At 40.5% G+C, this 14,709-nt stretch overlaps 1 protein-coding gene across 1 annotated transcript in view; it reads left to right on the top strand.

The window, feature by feature from the left end:
* Nucleotides 1-12,172: 12,172 nt before the first annotated feature.
* LOC126162415 (COMM domain-containing protein 2) overlaps nucleotides 12,173-14,709 on the top strand; it is a 45,005-nt gene continuing 42,468 nt past the window's right edge. Inside the window, exon 1 of the mRNA XM_049918913.1 lies at nucleotides 12,173-12,416. Within this exon, the coding sequence (XP_049774870.1) occupies nucleotides 12,350-12,416 (67 nt within the window). The 5' untranslated portion in view covers nucleotides 12,173-12,349. The remainder of the gene's footprint in view (nucleotides 12,417-14,709) is intronic.

Here is a 14,709-nt window from a genome sequence, read left to right as displayed (position 1 = left end):
AAGCAAATACACACGGAATAAGAAGTGACAAGTAAGAAAAATACAGTTAATACTTAAATTAAGGTAGCTCGCTGCACAGCAGACGTGAAGCAGACGGCAGTTACGACGACACTGACACTGACTATGGCTGACTAAAGGGACACTCTCTGACTGTATTCAAAACAAACACGAAATCTATGGAACACTATCACTAGCACTCGAAAATTAAAGCTTCCTAAAAGCAAATACACACGGAATAAGAAGTGACAAGTAAGAAAAATACAGTTAATACTTAAATTAAGGTAGCTCGCTGCACAGCAGACGTGAAGCAGACGGCGGTTACGACGGCACTCGTGCATGCGTTGGTCAGCGCCAATGCCAATGCTGAAATCTGCTGCGTCAGCGTCTGGTCACCTAGTCTTGCAGACGTAGTGCTCCTACTCACACCATGGCTAAGTGGCCAGCACGTGTGTTGGCTGTGCCAGTAGCCTGGAACACGGCTGACTGTTCCTCAAGTGAAGTTCGTGGACCCCATGTAGAGCAAGTGTGTGTTGGGGAGTGCTTTGGTCTAGTGTAATCGCTGTTGGGTACACTAGATGTAATGCTGTGGTGGTGTAATGACTAGCATATCTGCATAACAAGCAAGGAGACATGGGTTCATGTCCCAGCTAAGGCAATAATTTTAATTCATTTCTTCAGCTTCCATCATTATCGTAAATAAAGATGAGTCTCAAATGTCTCAAGCAAAATTTCATTATATCAGATCTATATTTTAGCTTTTGCTTTGATAGCCTCAATTTCAGTTCCTGTCCTCACTAGGGTCTGGACAGTGACTTTGGTGCCACTAACAGCCTTTACATATGGTCAGAATTTCTTTGGGTTCTGTGAAAGATCACTTGACAATTTTCTACTGTGGTAGTCACTGAAGGCCTCACGCATTGCTCTCTTGACAGCCAATCGTGTTTCATTCAGTATCTTTCTATCTATAGCCCTAAGTCCACCCGCTGTATACAATTTGAAATGAAACTCGTCCCACTAGGCAATATGTTTCCAGTCATCAATAGGCGAACGTCAGTGTTGACAGGCCCAGACGAGGCGTAAGGCTTTGTGTCGTGCAGCCATCAAGGGTACACGAGTGGACCTTCGGCTCAGAAAGCTCATATCGATGATGTTTCGTTGAATGGTTCGCACGCTGACACTTGTTGATGGCCCAGCATTGAAATCTGCAGCTATTGCACTTCTGTCACGTTGAACATTTCTCTCAGTCGTCGTTGGTCCCGTTTTTGCAGGCTCTTTTTCCGGCCGCAGCCGTGTCGAAGGTTTGATGTTTTGCCGGATCCCTGATATTCACGACTCACACTTGAAGAGGTTGTACGGGAAAATCACCACTTCATTGCTACCTCGGAGATCCTGTGTCCCATCGCTCGTGCTCCGACCCTAATATCATGTTCAACTTCACTTAAAGCTTGATAACCTGCCATTGTAACAGCTGTAACGGATCTAACAACTGCGCCAGACACTTTTTGTCTTATATAGGCGTTGCCGATCACAGCGTCGTATTCTACCTGTTTAAGTATGTTTGTATTTGCATAGGCATGCCTATACCAGTTTCTTTGGCGCTTCAGTGTATATCTTTCTGCTTTTCTTAGTTACCCTTTGTACTTTGGTAATCATTGTTCCCACAACTGCATCATGGTCACTGATACAATTTTCAATGTGGGTCGCTTTTTTTTCCATTAGATCCAATATACTTCCACCATGAGTGGGGTTCCCAACTGTCTGTGACATTGCCAAGTGAGCCTGCCTGTCCTTCGAGACTACTGCAAGAGCAGGACCATCGTCATTCCCCAGGGTGTCTTTATATATTCACCAGCTGTAGAACATAGTTACTCTATCGACCATTTCCTCTTTCTGAGTCGCACACTCCACGAAAAATAATATCAGTAATAACGAAAAACCAACAACTCGGCAAAAAAAAAACAAATATCTATATGGCAATAAAAATACATACTCTCTGATATACTAAATCAATAGAAACCCCAACAAAGTACAATTACACAATTTACTTAAGCGATCTTAACCTATATGGCACATCATGCTCACCAATTCCAAATTACTTGTTTTTACCCATTGTAACTTTCATTTCCTGGCTTCTTGCTGATAACTGTGGTAACCCCTCTACCATGCCTTTAAACGGTTTTATGCAACTGACGTGTATAACAGACGTTTTTGTGGGGAACTATGTCTTCGTGTTGCCCGATGAGCTCATTTCCACAACCTAGTATGGTCCCTGGTTGTTTGTTAAAAATTTCTTCGTTTTCCCCTTTGATATGTAGGGACCAGTGACCATTACCCACTGCCACTTGCGGGACTGTGGCAATTTGCCCATGCTGCCGTTCGGTTGTTCCTGGCGTCCTAGCACCTTGTGTTTACCTTTTGCACACTCCTCCAAACTTACCTAATTCTTCTGGCAAACTACTTCACCAACACCCCATCTTGTCCTAATTTACGAATCAAAACGTCCAAGGGAGATGGCATTTTCCTGCCATACACCATCTCAAACGGCGACAATCCCATTGTAGTATCAACCTTCGAATTACAGGCACAATGTACATAAGGTGAAAGTTGTCCCAATCATCGCGCCTGGAACCTACGTAAAAACTTTGCAGTAAATTGTCTTGTGCACATGTTCCATTCTCCCACTGGTCTGCAGACGAAACTGACTCGTCCCTAACTTCTGTATATGCAACACGCAGCGTAGTTGTTTCATTAAATCCGAGACAAAATTCGTTCCCTGGTCCGTAATCATAATCTCAGGTACCCCAAGCTTTAATATCCAGTCGGTCGCGAGTAGTGGCTGCGCGGTTTCAGGCGCCATGTCACGGACTGCGCGGCCCCTCTCGCCGGAGGTTCGAGTACTCCCTTGGGCATGAGTATGTGTGTCGTTCTTAGCGTAAGTTAGTTTAAGTAGTGTGTAAGTCTAGAAACCGATGACCTCAGCAGTTTGGTCCCTTAGGAATTTACACACATTTGAACATTTTCTTTTTTCTTTTTCTTTTTCTTTTTTTTTTTTTTAATATCCAGTTGTTTACTAACGCCTTCGCTACTGTTCTAGCCCGTTGGTCTGGGATCAGTACCATTGCCAAAAATCGAGAAAAACAATCGGTGATCGTGAAAGTGTACTTATTTCCTGCAGGTGTTTTATTAAATGACCCTAACATTGAAAATGGACTGGAAGCCTGTGGTAACCCTTGCAATGCCTCTTTCTGAGGGGTAATATCGGCCCTCTGCGTGCATGACACACAGTCTGTAACTTACTGCTCCACAACACGTTTCCTGTTTCTACACCAAAACTGCTCTGCTACACGTCTGTCCGTTGCACATCACCCACCATGACCTGACAACATATGCTTGTGAACCTGCTGCGAAACTTCCTCCCGAAAATCCTCTGGAACCACCACATGTTGTCCACACTTCGTCGTTCTACACAACGAACCCTCGTGCATAACGACGTGTGGCTGTGACTTAATGCCTGGCACTCCTTGTCCCTTGCCTGTGCCTGCCACCACTCCTCAACGCTCTTCCCTAGCGTACTTAACATTGCTACTCCGCGGCTCAACGAATCTGCATTTGCGTGTGATCTCCCTGGCTTATGGATTACATCGTACACAAATTCACTAAGCTTAAATGTCCATCGTGTTAATCTACTACGTGGATCTTTCAAACTAAGCAACCATTTCAATGAGGCATGATTTGTCACGACTTAAACTTGCTATCATACAGTAAGATCGAAAATATGTAATACTATATATGACTACCAATATATCTTTCTCCGTTGCTGAGTAGTTATGCTCTGTCTTCTTTAACTGCCTTGAAGCGTAAACTACTTGATGTTCCTGACCATCTACCATCTGTCCCAAAACACTATCGATTGCCTCATTTGAAGTATCTCGTGAAAGGATAAACTCTTTCTCAAAATCCAGAAAACCAATACCGGATCTGAAACTAACATTCATTTCAATTATCAAATGCCTCCTGACATTCCTGCGACTAATGGAATTTCATCCACTTCTTCAGTAGCTTGTTCAAGGGTCTGGCTATTTTCGCAAAGTCCTTCACGAACCGTCTTTAATAACTACAATGAACGACTGTACTTGCTTAGTTGTTTGTGGTATACGATAATTTTGAACTGTGTCTGTAAGACCAGAATTGGTCTGTACGCCACGCTCACTAGTCAAGTGCCCCAGATAGTTTACCTAAGTTTGCACGAAATGGCACTCGTCCTCTCTTAATTTCAAACGTGCCGATTGTAGTCTACTAAAGACATCATCCGAAAGTCTCATATGCTCTGGTAAATCCTTTGAACAGACAATTATTTCATCGAGATAGACCAAACAAGCTTTTGGCTTTAATCCTCTCAGTACTCCATCTAAAAACAGCTTAAAAGTTGCCAGTGCATACTTTAGTCCCAACAGCATGCGTTTGTAATGAAAATGTTCCGTTATCTTCAAGTGCCACCTGCAATTGATGGTAGCAGCTACTGTGGTCTAATTGTAAAGAGCCGACAATGACCCAGATTATCCAAAGTTTCCGTGCTGTTTGGAGTTGGATAATCATCCGAAATGGTGCGTGCATTTAGATATCTGTAGTCACAGGAAAATCTGTATTTCCGTGTCCCGTCTGTCGATTTGTTTGGCATGACGATTATATTTGTGCTCCACAGACCATCACCCAGTTTTATGATCCCATCCCGTAGTTGCTGTTCAATAAATTCTTCTACCAATGGTTGCAGCTACTTTCATATATATGTTAGGGCTTCCTATAATTTTGTGCACTATCCCCTGTCAGTTTGTGATGTTGAATCAGTGGGGTTGCCGGTAACCCTCCATTCATACAAAATAAATCACTAAATCTCAACAACAAGTTCTCCATAGCCATTCAGTCACTGCCCTTCAAATCAACTACTTTCCCTTGTAACACTTCCATATCGACTGTTTGCTTGTGGTTTTCCTCTGCACTCAACTTATCGAAGTCCTTTCTTTCAAGAGTTTCAAAGTGGCTGTTACCTATTATTTTACCCTTTGACAGAATCACTTCCCCTCCATCAGAGTTATCCTCACTAACCAGAATCCTCTATTCCATGTTAATGTCACTCACATACTCTAAACTCCTGCGGATAAAACAATGCAAACTATACAACTCTTCATTGCTCAAGACTGGTTCAACCGTGTATAATGTTAACCTTGGCAAATTGGTATCTTCTGAAAAACACACTATGTTTCCTGAACCTGCTGGTACTTTATCTTGCTGATCGATCTTTATTGAAAACATACGCAGTTTAGTTGGTCTCACCCCCATGTTAGGTTGAAACGTCCCCTTTCAAAAATTATGAATGAATGTGCTGGTAAACTTCTACGTTATTTGATTTTCAAACAGCTGAGCAAAACTCAACATTCTCAGACAGTTTTCTCTTTACTTATTCTGATCATCACTAAACTGACACACAATATTTTTAGCGCAACGCAATCTGACTTCAGTAATCCCTACAAAAGAATGCCCCTGACTAACAATAACCTATACCTTTCATGAATCACTTACCTCACAAAAATCTTCGTTACTCGAACTACCGCAATACAGCGAGCGCCAATACTGCCAGCTGAATAAAAGATTCTAATTACTGAAGGCACTAACTACTGATAGGCATAGTTAGCAAATGAAAGATTTTGTTAGAGAACAAACAAGGTATTTACCTTAATAATGTTCATAAGTCATCATATTCATGACATCCATCTTTACAAATTTTATTTTTCTGGTGGACACACGTCCAGATCGTCCGCTTATAGTAACTTCTCAAAACTGGCATCTCTCTCTCCACATCCACCACTGCTGGTGGCTCACCTCCAACTGCCCAACACTACACGCTGTTTACATTCAACTGCCCAACACTACACTAGCGAATATTCCAACAATGTGTCCAACCGGCCACAGACTGCACACAGCACAGTCAGCGATTTTCATACAGAGCACTACGTGGCATTACTAACATAAAAACCTAAACAGCCTACTTACATAGCCCCCATGCTCCCCACAAAAAATTTACAAATTGTTTTGGGCAATGGCCACTACATATTTGCTAAAATTGTTTTTATATTAGTAATAATAAATATATCAAATGCACACAATTATTCTTGCACTGTTGGTCAAAAGCAAAATTGTCCTCACAGTCCATAAAGACAGTACTGAACATTCATCGCAGTAGTACAAAGTCTGAGCAGCAAAAGAAAATGCACACGGAAGTAGTGGATTTCCATGCAGTCTTGAAGAAGTAGTGTTGTTCTTCCAACGGAAAGACAGTGGTGACTCTTGACATGCAGACAGGTAAGGGGCCACAACAGAGCAAACCCACAGCAGAGTCAGTCGAAGTTTTGAAGAACATTGGTAGGTAGGTCATCACAGAGCATACCCATAGTATTTCTTTTAGAGATAATGGTATTGTTGGGCCACCAAAGGTGCAGACCTAGTGTAGTCCTTGTAGAGATGGCTAGCAGCCATCCGTTGTGACTTTGCGGGTGCACAATCAACATCGAAGAGTCTTGCGGATAATATAGCAAGCCCATAAACCACCACTTGTGCACTCACAAACTTTTTGGAATGTCCTTAGAACCAGCAATGCTGTTAACCAGTCCCTTGCTGAAGTATCAACACACGCGACAGTGCTAACAGTCCCTTTTTTTTTAAACTTCTCACATATTGTCCATATACTATGACCAACAGAAATGTGTGCAGTGATATGAAACTTAATTTGAAGAACTGGTGTCTATATAATTACAAATTTACAGTATAAGAATACAATTATAAAGATACAGAAAACATCATTAAAGAACATAATAATACAGACAACATTTGTACTAATACAGGCTTTACACAAGAATAGAAATAAACATGTACATCAGCATTACTGGAATTATGACATAAGTAAGTAAATATAAAAATGATAATAGCTTTCGAATCATTAACTTCACACATGTGCATTAAAACAGAACAGAATAAATAATATCTAAACATCTTTACACAGTAAATAACATATTACTAATGCAAATTATATTTGAGGATAACAGTATTCCTCATCATAGTGAATGTACCTTAGTATCAGAAAAATTCTACAACATAACTCTTATCAGATAAACACATAAAGATAGGAAGAACACAAATACGCAAGAGTACACAAACACATAGCGGAATAACACAAAATGAAAGGACAGGGTTTGTTTTCAGTATAACATTTGGTAATGTAGTATTTATAGTATTTGATTTGCAAACAAAATTTTCTTTACTTCTCGGAGATCTCCCTTAGTTCCTTATTTGTTTCCAAAAAAATCCTACCTAAACCTGTTGTCCCTAAACCCTACTTTTTTGTTCACATCCTCTTTCAAAATAATTATTCTTCATTGAACACTACTTTTTTGCCAGACCTTTTTCTTATAGCTTCTCAACGCATTTCTTCAAGTTCATCACAACTCATTCTCTTATATACCCAACCCCCTCTTAAGCTAACTTAAATCTGCTGAGCTCAGATATACAGGGTGGTCCATTGATCGTGAGTGGGCCAAATATCTCACGAAATAAGCGTCAAACGAAAAAACTACAAAGAACAAAACTTGTCTAGCTTGAAGGGAGAAACCAGATGGCGTTATGGTTGGCCCACTAGATGGCGCTGCCATAGATCAAACGGATATGAACAGCGTTTTTTTTAAATAGGAACCCGCATTTTTATTACATATTCGTGTAGTACGTAAAGAAAAATAAATATTTTAGTTGGACCACTTTTTTTGCTTTGTGATAGATGGCGCTGTAATAGTCACAAACATATGGCTCACAATTTTAGACGAACAGTTGGAAACAGGTACTTTTTTTTTTAATTACAATACAGAACATAGGTTCGTTTGAACATTTTATTTCAGTTGTTCCAATGTGATACATGTACCTTTGTGAACTTATCATTTCTGAGAACACATGCTGTTCCACAGCGTGATTACCTGTAAATACCACATTAATGCAATAAATGTTCAAAATCATGTCCGTCAACCTCAATGCATTTGGCAATACGTGTAACGACATTCCTCTCAACAGCGAGTAGTTCGCCTTCCGTAATGTTCGCACATGCATTGACAATGCGCGGATGCATGTTGTCAGGCGTTGTCAGTGGAACACGATAGCAAATATCCTTCAACTTTCCCCACAGAAAGAAATCCAGGGACGTCAGATCCGGTGAACGTGCGGGCCATGGTGTGGTGCTTCGACAACGAATCCACCTGTCATGAAATATGCTATTCAATGCCGCTTCAACCACATGCGAGCTATGTGCCGGACATCCATCATGCTGGAAGTACATCGCCATTCTGTCATGCAGTGAAACATCTTGTAGTAACATCGGTAGAACATTACATAGTAAATCAGCACACATTGCACCTTTTGGTTTCCATCGATGAAATGGGGGCCAATTATTCTTCCTCCCATAATGCCACACCATACATTAACCCGCCAAGGTCGCTGATGTTCCACTTGTCGCAGCCACCGTGGATTTTCCGTTGCCCAATAATGCATATTATGCCGGTTTACGTTACTGCTGTTGGTGAATGACGCTTCGTCGCTAAATAGAGCGCGTGCAAAAAATCTGTCATCGTCCCGTAATTTCTCTTGTGCCCAGTGGCAGAACTGTACACGAAATTCAAAGCGTCACCATGCAATTCCTGGTGCATAGAAATACGGTACGGGAGCAATCGATGTTGATGTAGCATTCCCAACACGGACTTTTTTGAGATTCCCGAATCTCGCGCAATTTTGCTGCTGCTGATGTGTGGATTAGCCGTGACAGCAGCTAAAACACCTACTCGGGCATCATCATTTGTTGCAGGTCGTGGTTGACGTTTCACACGTGGCTGAACGCTTCCTGTTTCCTTAAATAACGTAACAATCCGGCGAACGGTCCGGACACTTGGATGATGTCGTCCAGGATACCGAGCAGCATACGTAGCACACGCCTGTTGGGCATTTTGATCACAATAGCGATGTATCAACACGATATGTACCTTTTCCGCAATTGGTAAATGGTCCATTTTAACACGGGTAATGTATCACGAATGTATCACGAAGCACTAGCGGAATGTTGCGTGATACCACGTACTTATATGTTTGCGACTATTACAGCGCCATCTGTCACAAAGCGAAAACTGGTCCAACTAAAACATTCATATTTCTTTACGTACTACACGAATATGTAATAAAAAAGGGGGTCTCTATTTAAAAAAAAAAAAAAACGCAGTTGATATCCGTTTGACCTATGACAGCGCCATCTAGTTGGCCAACCATAGCGCCATCTGGTTTCCTCCTTCAACCTAGACGAGTTTCGTTCTTTGTAGCTTTTTCGTTTGATGCTTATTTCGTGAGATATTTGGCCCGGTCACTATCAATGGACCACCCTGTATATACCAGAGACGAGGCAATGCAGCAGCACAAAACAATTAACACAAACAGCAATGACAAAAAATGCAAATTGACAAAGCAAGCAGCAGCATATCTAAATTAGCAAAACAAATGCAACATTACAACTAATATGAGCCAATGTGCAGCAACAAGGAAAATGGAAATTAATAAATTAATAATCACAACAGATACAAATAACAGAGATCTATTCATCAATAATATATTCTCCTTCACCATTTACAACAGTCTGCCAACACTGTGATAACTTTTCGATTCCACAACTTCAAGAAATCACATGATTTTGAGGCAAAGAACTCATCGAGCCATTTTCGGAGCACATTTTCATCTGGAAAGGAAGTTTCTTGACTGCTGTTCGATATAGAATGGAAAAGGTGAAAACTGAGGTCGCACACGATCAGATGAATGAGGTGGATGCGGAATGACTTCCCAACCCAACTCCTATACAGTATTCTTGTCAGTCTAGCAGAATGAGGGCAGGCATTTTCATGGAGAAGCACCACTTCACACAATCTTCCAGGTCGTTGTTCTTGGGCTGCATCTGCAAGTCGTCTCAGTTGTTAACAATGAATGTCAGCAGTGATGGTTACACCTCGATGAAGCAACTTGTAGTACACCACACCGTCACTGTTCCACCAGATGCATAACATTATCTTCTGAAGTTGCAAGCAAATCTTTGTACAGAGACTCGCTGCTTTGTTTGGACTCAGCCATTCCTTTCTTTTTCTTATGTTAACGTAAGACACCATTTATCGCCGCCAGTAACGATACAGGATAGGAATGGTTAGTGTTGTTCAAGACCCAGTTGATAACGAGCAAGTAGAGATGCACATATGGCCACTTGCTAAGGTTTGTGAGTTTGGCTTCGAGAATGCGGTACCTCTACACCCATTTTTTGAACCTTTCCCACTGCATGCAAATGTGCTAAATAGTGGAATGATCACTGTTCGTCACATTTGCCCTTTCTCAAGTACAATGACGTGGATCATTGTGGAGTAATGTGTTTAAACGATTTTCATCAAATACTGAAAATCTTCTTGAATTTGGAGAGCCACTATTGTGAAAACAATCCTCCTTAAAACGAGAATGAGATTTTCACTCTGCAGTGGACTCGGGACCTTTGTGCTTGGGTAGCTCGGTCGGTAGAGCACTTGCCCACGAAAGGCAAAGGTCCCTAGTTCGAATCTCGGTCTGGCACACAGTTTTAATCTGCTAGGAAGTTTCGAGAAAACCATTTTCTTGCCGTGCTCTTTCCAATGACAATATCCCCATTCGGATTTCTCCACTTGGCACTCCATTTCCTAGCGTCCACACCTCTACTCACTTTCTCCAAATGACAAAATGATAATATGTAAATTCAAATAATAATAGTGAACTACAGATAAGAAATAGCAATCGATAATAAAACCATAGCAACCATAATGCCAACATGCAAAACAAATACACTACTAACTTATGCAGCAACTTAATATACAGTATTTGAGAAAACTCAACAGAGAACTAAGATAAACATCTCGTAGCTGAGGTTCACAGTCACATAAGATTTTGTGCATGACGTCATGGTCGCCTTTCGTTTATAAAACTGTTTATTTCTCAAATCTAGTATTGCAATTTCGACTGTGTGGCTTTTATCAGTGGAAATATTTACGCTTTAGCACATGTCAGAACCTAAAAATCATCTGACATAATGTGACAAAGAAGCATGTTACATCGCATTGTGTCCTTGATTCAAATCTTCTTGAGGAGTCTTTGAATTACATTGTGAATATGTTGCCCGTATTCTGCTTAATTTTTGCTCGAATCCGTAATGTCTTGGGGGGAGAGGGGGGTTACCTAAATGATTTCGCTCAGTATTTTTGTTTCATGTAAAACACAAGTTGTTATCTTCGCATGGCATTCTGTGGACTCAAGTCTATTTGTTACTGCTTACGAAACCATGTGTGAACTGCTCGATTTTAATGCATTTTAAGTATACTACCTCTACGTTATTTTTGGTCGCACCCATTATCATACTTCCATGCGTTTCATGGAGGCTACAGGCATGAACATTAGAGAGGATGGGTTGGGTTGGGTTGTTTTGGGAAGGAGACCAGGCAGCGATGTCACCGGTCTCATCGGATTAGGGAAGGATGGGGAAGGAAGTCGGCCGTGTCCTTTCAAAGGAACCATCCCGGCATTTGCCTGGAGCGATTTAGGGAAATCACGGAAAACCTAAACCAGGATAGCCGGACGCGGGATTGAATGCGAGTCCACTATGCTAACCACTGCTCCACCTCGCTCAATGGGAGAGGATGATTCTAGTACGTGCATTTCAGCTAAAATGTATTGTTTAAGTATCTGTAAATAACGCGTGAACACGTTTGCATAGCTACTACTATTCAATTTTTAGCAATAGCAAGAAATAATGCTCTAATCACTACGAGTTCAAAGAGTACGCCTACTCATCGACATCGGTATCCATACTTTGCAAACTCTGCAAACCATTGCGAAACGCTTGGCACTCAGTGGCAAGGAGTATCATCATTCAGAGCACAAGTGCATACTCGTTCCATAACAAGGTGCAATAAAGGTGAAAACCAATTCTGTCATAAGTTGCTAACATCGAGTGATCCATTCACTCAGGTGGCGCCACTGCCTTGCCAGCAACAGTTTGTAAAGTTAGTAGGGCATCTTTGCTGATGGATGTATAAGAACTTTGATCAAAACTTGTTTACCTTTCGCATCTGTCTTCTGTCAGTCAGTCAGCTTCATGAAGGATAGGGTACAGATAAATTGTTCCTTAACTGCAGTGGAAGAATAATTAGTTGAGAATTGTGAAGAGATTTTTTGTTCGAGCATATCGTATTTCAGAATAACAGTGCCCTCCAATATGCTGCTGACACTAACAGATGACCACAAAAAGCATTTAAGTTTGTTGATTGCTCAAACTCCTCAAGGTACGCTCTCATATTTCATACAGAAAAGCATACTCATTTCGTAACTGGTACGGCCCCGTGACATCGGCTGAAGTAATGTTACACTGTGCCTCCTGAATCCAGTGTTCAGTAGCGTAGGATGCATCAGAAGTATTGTATGGTATACAACCTCAAACTGGAGTTGAAAACATTTATGCACCTTTCTAACAGACTGTTGATAACAGATGATTACCTTGCAGCTCGTAGAGAAATATAATTGAAAAGTTGTGTATTGATACATTTGCAACCACGTTAATTTTGAGTAGATACTTCGTGTGTTGTAACTATAAAAGTGCAAGAAAGCCTCATTATATGACGCTGCCATTACCTTAAGCACAATTTATATTTCCACCGAACACACACACACACACACACAATACAAAATTTATGGAAGGATTTTCCAAACAGCAAACTTTGTCTCATCTATTGGAACCTGACCAGCTTCAGAACATCTAGCCTGAGTATCAGATGCACATATTTTAAACTGTCGTATAAACTACAAAATATATGCTGTCATGACCTCTATAGTTCATAGGGGGCTAGAGTGGGATATATCCAGCACCACAATTTGAACAGTACCATCCAAAGTTTATTATTTGAACGACATATTAGTCAGCTTTTTACAAAGTTTTACTAAAATTTTTACATTGAGAACTGATAGTAAAATCATTTAAAGAATGAATAGTCTAGTTTCATGTGTGTAATAGCAGAATGTTAGTACACCAGTACTGAATGTGCTGAAGACATTAGTCTTCCATTTAGGATTGTGGATGAGCTCAAAATCAGGTCATCTAGGATATTTCCTCCAATGTGGTCACAGCCATTTTCATTGCCAACAATTTCGTCTGAGATATTGCACTTTCATTAGTAAGAATAGTATCAATGAGATGTTATACTTGATGTCTTCTGTCGCTTCTGAAAGACAGTGAAATTTATTAAGCATAAAAACATTCAAAACCTGTTGTCCTCTGTTTAGCTGTTTGATTTTGATTGATGTTTCTTGCTTTATATTGAAACTAACTTGATGAGGTTTTAACCATAAGTTTGTTGAACATGGCACCTTGTTACAGACTTTGATCTTAGTTACTATCTTTTTCTCTTTATCAGAGTGCTGCATTTCAAGATGTCTAGGCTGGAGCTCAAATATTTTCATTCTTCAATGCTAAGAATATTCTGAAAATAATTGATTAGAGAGAGAGAGAGAGAGAGAGAGAGAGAGAGAGAGAGCCTGTACAGGTCACACTGTTTCCATATAGTACATGGTGGTGGTTTGAGTCCACACAGCTGATGGTATCCCTGGTATATTAAGTTTGGTTTAGATCAAGCATACTTGGCAGGCAAAACATCAGCATGCATTCACTGTCATACTCATGAGACCACTGTAGTGTGATTCCATCCTTGTGACATGAGCAGTTATCCTGCTGGAAGCTGCAATCTATGTTCGAGAAGATATATATCCACAATGCAACTGGCTCGCATTCTATATTGTGATGGGCAGTGGTTATAATGTTTTGTCTCGTTAATGTAAATCAGGATGTGTCGATCTCAAGGCATGATCCTTAATCCAAATCCCATGCATATATAGGTCCAAAGAGAGAGTGATTATGTTTCTAATGACATACATCACTCTTCATGAATTCCACTTATCTTGAATTACAAGCAGTGGCAGTCAGAATGTGTGCTGCTACCCTACCACATGATCTTGTAGACATAAAGGTTCATGGAGACCTCTATAGACAAGTCCTCTACATTTCTGCTGCGTGTTGGAGATATTTAGTGTGCATAACATTCTGTAAGTTCTGTGACACCTGCTGCCAGGGTTGTCACATAAAGTCTTATACTCAAATACATTTTTGTAATGAATAGTGAACATATAAAAACTGGCTGTTCATATCTACCTGTTCTCCTAACATGCATCTGTCCCTATTCATTCATTTCTCCAATCCAAAACTATTAGTATTTACACAAATATGATGGTTAATTGATAAGTCCATGATCAACAACTTTTTTTTCTGCACTGATATATATTAGCCCATATATCAAAGGATCCAGACAACATACACACAGAGATCTTGATGGAATTTTATGGCAAGTGTCAGGGAGTTGTTCTAGACTTAGTCAAACAACATCCCAAAATGTAATGTGTTACAGATATTTGTTGCACTGAGATTGGAACTTTCTCCCACTTGCATGTAATGTTTCTATATATCTTAAAGCCTCTACACACATGGTTGAGTATCAATCCACTTAGAAATCAATGCATGTACCTCAGAAA

The sequence above is a fragment of the Schistocerca cancellata genome, chromosome 2, assembly GCF_023864275.1.
Source record: "Schistocerca cancellata isolate TAMUIC-IGC-003103 chromosome 2, iqSchCanc2.1, whole genome shotgun sequence".
In the NCBI taxonomy this organism is placed as follows: domain Eukaryota; kingdom Metazoa; phylum Arthropoda; class Insecta; order Orthoptera; family Acrididae; genus Schistocerca; species Schistocerca cancellata.
Note: the sequence above shows the minus strand (reverse complement) of the source record. Positions and strands in the feature narration are given on the sequence as shown.